This window comes from Delphinus delphis, chromosome 11 (genome assembly GCF_949987515.2).
Source record: "Delphinus delphis chromosome 11, mDelDel1.2, whole genome shotgun sequence".
NCBI lineage: Eukaryota > Metazoa > Chordata > Mammalia > Artiodactyla > Delphinidae > Delphinus > Delphinus delphis.
In genome coordinates this window covers 95,678,268-95,686,927 of record NC_082693.1, presented here as the reverse complement: position 1 = coordinate 95,686,927, position 8,660 = coordinate 95,678,268, and the positions used below count along the sequence as shown (strand labels likewise).

The 8,660-nt window shown below is 60.0% G+C and overlaps 1 protein-coding gene across 1 annotated transcript in view; it reads left to right on the top strand.

Moving 5' to 3' along the window:
- NFAM1 (NFAT activating protein with ITAM motif 1) overlaps window positions 1-7,010 on the top strand; it is a 33,497-nt gene extending 26,487 nt beyond the window's left edge. Inside the window, exons 5-6 of the mRNA XM_060023985.1 lie at window positions 4,823-4,909; window positions 6,597-7,010. Of these exons, the coding sequence (XP_059879968.1) occupies window positions 4,823-4,909; window positions 6,597-6,656 (147 nt within the window). The 3' untranslated portion in view covers window positions 6,657-7,010. The remainder of the gene's footprint in view (window positions 1-4,822; window positions 4,910-6,596) is intronic.
- The last annotated feature ends 1,650 nt before the right edge of the window (window positions 7,011-8,660 follow it).

Genomic DNA, 8,660 nt, shown 5'->3' with positions numbered 1-8,660 from the left:
ATTAGAGTCCAGGCCTGGGGCCCTTTCTCTTTGATCTTCACTCTCCTCCTTGGGAGTGAAGCAGCCTCAAGGTTTTGAGACCCTCTACACTCTGACAACTCCCAAATTTATATGTCCAGCCCAGGCCCCTCCTCTGAACGCCAGAAGCAACTGCATTTGGACCCCGTATCAGCTTCTCTCTCAGACCAATCTCCAATTCTTTACCCATCGAAGTACCTCTTCCCACAGTCCTCCTCATGCAGTGAATGGTTGCTCCATCCTCCCTGATGCTCAGGCTAAACCTTTTGAAATTGCCCTTTCCTTCTCTCCTTCCATCACTGCTCACATCGGATCCATCAGCACATCTCATTGCGAACATATCCAGAATCTGACCTTCTCACCCCTCCAGGGCTGACGCTGGTGGGAGCCACCACCATTTCGTGCCTGGAGTCCTGCAGTTGGTTTCTAATCAGCTGGCCCGTTATTATCCTTGCCCCACAGTCTGTGCTCCACCCAGGAGCAGCAGAGTGATCCCACCCAAACACAGATCACATCCCGCTCTGCTCAGAGCCCTTGGTGAGTCTAGGTCCCCCGAGAAGCAGACACCAAGACGGGGGTAAATGTGTGATAGTTTTATTAGGGAAACCACCTGTGAGAGAAAATGGAGAAGACTGGGAGAGTCGTCAGACTCTTGCAGATCTCATCCTGGGTAAAGGAAAGGGTGAAGGAAGGCAGAGAGATGCACCGACCACCGCACCATCTAGGGAAGATTCAGCAGGCCATGGGGAGCCCAGTCAGAGGACTCCCAGGTCTCCCAGGGCGGGAGGCTGTGACGGCAGCCTGCTGAGCTCAGTCATTGGCTGGCGGTAGCCCACGGTGGCGGGGGTGGGGGGCCCTCTGTGCACATGTAATGATGGGTTTCAGAGCCCAGCAGCTGGGGCCCCGGGTCGATGCTGATCCCTGGAGTTGGAGGTCTGCGGATCACATTCTCATGACCACCTTGGCCGTCTAGTGAGATAGATTCTGTCTCACTCAGAGTCAACACCGGAGCCCTGACAGTGGTCTCTGAGAGCTCTGCCCACAGGTCCTCCCACTGTCTCTCCCCTCACTCACTCGCTCCAGGCACACTGGCCTCCTTGATGTTCTCCAGATGCACCAGGCTTGCCCCCCATGCCCACCCCGCAGGGGGGCCTTGGTGCTGGCTGCACCCTCCCCTCCGCAGCGTCCTTTCTGGAGCCGTCCAGGGGCTGCTGTCTCACTCCCCAGCTCTCTGCTCAGAGGGCACCTTTGCAGGGAGGCCTTTCTGACCTCCCCACCCTCTCCGTGAGCCAACATCCCCATCTTCCTTCTCTGGGTCTCTCCGTGGCCCTTACGGCCACCAATTTCTTTCTGATCGTGGTCTGCCTGGCGCCCTCCCCCGCACCAGCCCAGTGCCTGGCACGTAGTAGGTGCTCAGCGATCAGCTGAGTGGAGGCCTGTTCTTAGCTCCCAGCTGGCTGGGGTTCCCTGGGGCTCGGTGCTGGGTACAGAGTAGGTGCTCTATGGCGAATGTGGGGCATCAGCCTTGTAGTTTCATGCTCCCCAGAAGCATCTGGACACCGCCCCCCCACCCAGCTGTGTTCCAGCCTCTGCCTGGCCCAGCGCCTCATTCTTGCTGTCAGCCTCCAGCCCTCCCACGCCTCACGGCAGCAGGAGGGGCCTTTCCGACACACCACTGATGCTGTCGCTTCCCACTCAGAAACCTCCAGGGGCTCCCCATTGCCAGCTCCTCAGCCTGGCACGAGAGGCCTTCATTGGAGGCCAAACCCAGCCCTGCCTCACCAGACTCCTGTCGCTGCCGTGGGCCGTTTACTTCACACACGCCAGGACCTTGACCTAGAGCAGAGGTGCTCCGTCTCTCCTGAGTACCACTCCTTGCTGAACAAGGCCCCCAGGTCTCAGCCATCTGCCCCGCAGAAGGCACCATGCAAACCTCAACATGCAGGTGTCCGTGAGACCACAGCTCTTGTGTTTCCTTGGTGACAGGGGAGGGTATTACAGGGGGACCAATGTCCCGGACCCTCAGATTAGGTCCTGGCCCAGGGCAGCTGACTTCAGCTCTGGCCTCAGCCCACCTGGACAAAAGCCTTGGCACGGACTTCACGCCTCTGCCAGGGCTGGTGAGCACTCGGCCCAGCATCACTGCTCATACTGGGCAGCAGGAGGCAAAGGGCTCAGAGGGCCTGGATCCCAGACCCGTATCCCAGTACAGCCCAGCCCAGCCCGTTCAGAGGCCTGGCCTTCTCCCCGCGGGCGTACCCTGTGGGAGGCAGTCCCCATCACCAGCAGGCAAGGCCAAGGAGGTATCCTGTTGACGAGGCTGCCCTGCATTTCACAGCCTAGTGATGCCGGTCACTCCCTGCACGCAAACGCAGCCCAGCAGGTCAGGGCTTGTCAGAGGCTTCACTCAGCAGCTGCTAATTGGCAGCAACCTCTGCGGCCTCCCCTGCCCTCAGCCCTGCAGCTGCTCCCACCCACAGCATGACCCCTGCAGTGTGGGGCCCAGGCCTGTGGGGTCCCAGGTCAGGATGCTCTTCTCTGGCTGGGAAATCACTTAGCTGTGTGCCCAGGCCAGTGGGAGCACATGGAGCGAAGGGCGGGAGGGGCTGTGTGACCTGAGACATCTCTGGGCCTCTCTGGGCTAATGCGTGGTGGGCAGCCCGCGTGGACTGGACACGAGGGAGAAGGGAACCATCTGTGGGACCCGAGATCTGCTCTCCTGCTGACGTGTCAGCCAGGAGGCCCTTTTTCTCCCTTCACTGTGTGACCAGAAGCATCCAGCTTGGGGGGCTGTCAGATCTGTGGATCCAGGTCTGGGCGGACAGGCGGTGGAGGCCCAGGGCTGCTGAGGAGCAGATTCCCATCCCGTGTGCCAGGCTTGCCGGCAGTGGTTGGTGCTCTGGGCAGGCATGAAAGCCCAACAGGCCAGAGCAGGCCTTGGAAAATGCCTTTCACCGGAATTTGGGCTCCTCCCTGGGACAGCCTTGCCCCCTTCCTTACCCAGAGGCAGGTTGGAAGCACCCCTTCCAAGACCCTCCCTCTTTCTTTTTCTTTTTTTAAAATTTTTATTTATTTTTGGCTGCGTTGGGTCTTCATTGCTGCGCGCAGGGTTTTTCTCTAGTTGCGGCGAGCAGGGGCTACCCTTGGTTGTGGTGCGCGGGCTTCTCGTTGCGGTGGCTTCTCTTGTTGCGGAGCACAGGCTCTACGCACGCGGGCTCAGAAGTTGTGGTTTGCGGGCTCTAGAGAGCAGGCTCAGTAGTTGTGGCGCACGGGCTTAGTTGCTCCGCAGCATGTGGGATCTTCCCGGACCAGGGCTCGAACCCGTGTCCCCTGTACTGGCAGGTGGATTCTTAACCACTGTGCCACCACAGAAGTCCTGACCCTCCCTCTTTCTGACGCAGAGATCCCTAGGGCAGCCTTGCCATCCCTGTGTGTGATGCCCTTGAAGTGAGGGTCTCCCAAGTGCCAAATGGTTTATTACACAGGTTTTCATGCCCCGCTACCTCTCGGAGCCTCCTTCCCCCCACCCCACCTCCCCTCCCTTCTCTTGCCTCAGAGCACCACCTGTCTCTGCAGCCTGCCTCGGCAACCCCTGCTTGCCTGTTGCCAGGGAAACCACCTCCTTGGCAAGCAGCCGGCATCCATATGACATGTACACGTGGGAAGGAAAGGTTCCTGCCTCTTGCTTAGGCTGTTAGTAGCTCTGTTCCGACATCCCCCAAGGAGCAGCGTCTGCCCCTTGCCTGGGACCCCAGTGCCCATCAGGGTCTGAGGAAGGGTCCAGGCTGTGACCGCAGAGAGGGGAGGGAGGCATCAAGCCTCCCTTGATGACCATTCAACAGTTATTAAGCACCTGGGATTCACCAGACCCTCTGTTGGGCCCTTTATGTACAATATCTCATTTAATCATCCATTGAGCCTGAAAGAGAGATACAATGATTCCCATTTTACAGATGAGGAAACTGAGGCACAGGGAGGTTCCGGGGTTGCCCATAGCTGGCAGGTGTCAGAGCTGAGAGTTGAACCTAGGCTTGTCTGATTTCAAAGCTCCATCTCTTTCTACCATCCTGAGGCCTCTGCTGGGCCAAGAGTGAGTGTGGCCCTAAGGCACACATCTAGCTGAGCAGGAGCCCCGTCATCAGAGCTCATGTGGTGTTGTTCTCCAAGTGTGCCAACCACAGCTAGTGACCCAGCAACAAACCCAGCACAGCTGTGGGAACGAGTGTGACTCCAGTGGGTACCTAGGTCATCTGTGAGCACAGGCTGGGGTGAGGGGTGAAGGGAGACCTACAGGGGTGGATGCGTGGGTGGGACCCTCACAGGGACAGGGCTTTGGCCCAGGGGAGTGAGGGGGGGATGCCAGGAGAGCATCCTATTGAAGCCTTGGCCATGGGAGTCACATCTGGGGGCTGCTGGCTGCACCAAAGGACCTAAGGACAGGCAGGGATGGTGGGAGGGGGGCCTGGGCCCTTCCTCTTGCCAGCTACCTGGGGGCCTGGAGAGCCCACCGGGCTGAGCACAGGCTCTGCTAGAGCCTTGAGGTGATGTGAGGGGCTGGCAAGGGGCACAGAGAGGAGTGGCACTGTACTAGCGGGGAAGGGGTAAGATGGCTCCGAGAGGAAACGGCAGGTGCACAGGTGCAGCCGTGTGACCGCGAGTGGCGAGGCTGGGGGTGGTGGGTGTCCCCTCACAGGTCTGCCCGGCTCCTAGGCTCCCTAGGACGGCGGGGAGGTATAGCAGGCCGCTGCGGCCGGGGCCCTGCCCCTCTGTTCACCTTTCTCTGACCTTCCCACGTCTCTTGCAGGACCTGCAGCGCCGAGAGACCGAGGTCTACGACTGCATCCAGAGTGAGGCCAGCAGCCCGCCCTCCAACCAGGACCTGCTCTCCCAGGTACGCAGGGGCTGGGCAGCGAGCCTCGTCTTACTCCATTTGTCCTGTTCCTCGTCTGGGAAATGGGTAAATAGGACCAGAGGAGTGAGCCACCTGCTGCTGAATCAGAGCCCTCTCTGCGAGGCAGCTGGCCTAGTGGTTAGGAGGTCTGGTGGATTTGAACCCCTGCTCCACCCCTTACCAGCTGTGCAGCCCTGGCCAAGGGGCTAACCTCTGTGCCTGCTTCTCCTCGGCTGTAAACTGAGGAGCCTGACAGCACTCACCTCCTAGATTTGCCATGGGGATCAAATGTCGTACTGGGACCCCGTAGGCGCCATGCAAGATGAGCAATCGTGACTGCCACTGGGCACGGTATAGTGTCTACACTGGCCAGTAAAGCAGGGGTGTTTGGCTTCTAGCTCTCCCCAGGCTGAAGGTGGCTAAAGCCGGGAGCTGGAGTCTACACTGATGCCAGCCTGGGAGGGTCTGGACAGGGCTTCGTTATTATCACGATGGGGACTAAGGCATATCACTTGATCATGATTCTCTCTTTCTCTCTCTTTTTTTAATACACTTATTTATTTATTTATGGATGCGATGGGTCTTCGTTGCTGCACACGGGCTTTTCTCTAGTTGCAGCGAGCGCGGGCTACTCTTCATTGCGGTGCGCAGGCTTCTCACTGCGGTGGCTTCTCCTGTTGTGGAGCACGGGCTCCAGGAGCACGGGCTTCAGTAGTTGTGGCTCACGGGCTTAGTTACTCTGCAGCATGTAGGATGTTCCCGGACCAGGGCTCACACCCGTGTCCCCTGCACTGGCCGGCGGGTTCTTAACCGCTGAGCCACCAGGGAAGTCCCGATCATGATTCTCTCTTAAACCTCAGTCTGCTCATCTGTAAAGTGGATGAGTGACATTTTACTGCAAAATCAACTGCCCCTGAATTCAAATGAGTTCCAAGTTAAGTAGCAACGACACCAGAGCTTTGGACACCATCAAGTGCAAGGTTGGATTCAGGAGCTCAAGGGCTGTGGGTAGGCACCTTGGAAAAGCCATCAGGAAGTGAGGGGAGCAAGTGCTTGGCCCCGCTGGCCCAGGCTGACTCTGTTTGTTGAATCTCCTATTCTCAAAGCCCTTTGTATACTCATCCCTGAACTAGGCTCTGATTGGAGGCAGGGCTTCCCCAAGGATGTCTGGGCCATCCCAGGCAGTGCCCACCATGTGCCAGGCCCTGAAGTCCTGGCAGGATGACTAGAAATGTTCCGGCCCTCCAGGATCCTTGGGTCTGCAGGAACAGGGTCACTGATCTTACAAACACACAGAGACATTTGTAGCCTCCTGTGAAGGGTGGGCCCTGGGGAGGGACTAGGCCAGAGCTGGGAAGGGGGCTCTCGGGGGTGCAGAGTGAGGAGGAGGTAGCCAGGGAACAGGTAGGATGGAGGGAGCATGCCAGGCAGAGGGAAGAGCACCTGGGGAGGCCCAAGGCAGGAAAGAAGAGGTCTGTGGAGTTGGAGGGCAGAGAGCAGGCATGGGCTGGAATGATGGGAGAAGAGGCTGGTGCGGTGGGCTTGGGTGCAAGGACAGGTCTCCCTTTCAAAGCTGCTTGGGAAGCCATCTGCTTGTCTGCCTCTGCCTAAAACTAAAGTTGTGCAAGTTTGTTATTTTCCCTCCCTACTGTTTTTTATTTCTTTTTTTCTTTTTATTTTTTTCCAGGAGAAACAACATGGATCTGAGGGTGATGGTGAATTTAACCTGGTCTATGAAAATCTCTAGGACAAGCTCTGCCTGCCCCTGGGTCTTGCCTGGATCAGAGGCCCTGGGGCAGCCTCTCCCTCCAAAGGACTCGATCTGTACCAGAAGCGAGGCCCCAGGGGTGCCCCATCACCTCACTTGCCCTCTTGCCTTGGCTGGCCCCACCCCACCCCCCCATTCTGCAGCCCGGCCACACCCGCCGAGCGTGCCACATCTCCGGACCTTTGCCCGAGCGGCTCCCTCTGCCAGGCGGGCCCTCCCTCCCTCCCCAAGGGCTCTCCTGAACGCCACCCAGAGCCCTTCTTACCCTCTCTAGACACACGGGCTCTCTTGCACCAGCCTGAACCACCGGGAGGTTCCCGCCAGGGACCCTTGTCAGTACTGTGTGCACAGGGGTCCCAGCGTAGGTGAATAAAGGAGCAACTAGGCAAAGGGCCCCCGTCTCCCCGCCCCCCGCCCAACTAGGCCAAAGGCACGAGGCGACCACACAAAGTAGATCAGGGGATGGCATGGGGGGTATGGGGCGTGGGCAAGAATGAACCATGCAGAGGCTGGGCTGGGCTCAGGAACAGAGCTGGAGGCCGGGGAGGCGGCTCAGTGGGGGCCTGGGACTGCGAGGGTCCAGGCACACGCAGGGAGCTCTCTGCCTCCCCCAGCAAGGACCCCAAGGTTGTTTCCCATCAGCCTGGCCGCCTACGCTCTGTGTGCCAACTGCTTCCTCACCACGCCCTGCTCACCACCACCTCAAACCTTCCCCAGCCTCAGGGCCTCGCTGCTCCTGGTCTACCTACAGCCCAGTTCCCCAGAGCCCCTCCACCTGGCCTATCTCGACCCCTCCCACCTCCTCTGTCTTTGTCTGCCTTATGCCCCAGCCCCGGCCCCTGGGGATCGAGGCCAGCCCGGCCCCTTCCCTCCTTGCCCCGGGCTGGTCCCAGCTGCCTGGAGGCCAGCCCTCTCTGTCGTGGTCCAGCTGCATAGCTCTGTTCTTGGGCCTTCCCCTGGGGTGGGCAGAGGGGTCCCTTTGTGCTGCAGAAGCTCAGGCCCCATGGCCCCTCAGTGTCTGACCCTGAGCCATTTCTGCTGCTCGAGTGTTCACGTTACCCCTCATTTCACCTCACGGCAGCCCCGCACTGTAACCTACCTCACAGGCAGACCAGGGCTAAGGGTGGGCTCACCCAGGCTGTCAGGCTCTGAGCCCTCCCTCCCCTGCTGTCCCCCATCCCTCCCTTGCTTTCCACTATTTGGTCATTCGTGCAATGGGCAGGCCAGTCCTCTCTCCACACACGCCCAGTGCTGTCCCCAGAGGTCCCTCAGGTGCCCTCTCACACAAACCCCAATGTGCCCAGGAGGGTGGTGGCCCGAGGCGCAGGCCCCGGCCAGACCCCCGGCTGGTTTGTGGGTAGCACCTTCAGCCCTGCAGGTCGGCCCCCCCGCAGGGTAAGGGCTGGGGCCGGCAGGGTGGGCCTGGGCTGACGTCAGGAAGAAGCCCCTGCCCCTCCACTAGGGCTGTGTGTGGCCCCCTTGGGCCTGTGGCACGGTTCACAGCATCTCAGCTTGGTTCTGAGCCTGGCCTTGGAGCACACGGCAAGGAGGGCTCTGAGCGGGAACACGGGGCTGTGGGGAGAGGCCCCCGCTCGCCAGAAGGCAGTTTAACAAACTCCTAGCCTGTTTAGGGAGGCGAAGCTGCCTTCCAGGCCCCTGACTCCGTCAGCCTGAGGCAGAGGCCGGGGCTGGGGGCCGGGTGAGGGAGGCAGGCCGCTCAGCGTGCAGTGGAGCCTCTCCAGGGAAAACCAAAGGCAGCAAGACAGGAGGAGGCTGCCTCGCTGGGCCCCAGAGCGTCCTCAGCCCCTGGCCCCGGACCCTCAGGCTGGGAATCATCCTTTTCCAGTTGGCCCCTGGGGTAGTGCGGGGAGCCTGGAGAGACTGCGACCCCGCCCTGGCCCAGCCCCCTGCAGTCCCCTCTCCACGAAGCAAAGGATCCTGGTGAGACCTACACAGGACCATGGCCCTCCCCGTGTGCAAAAC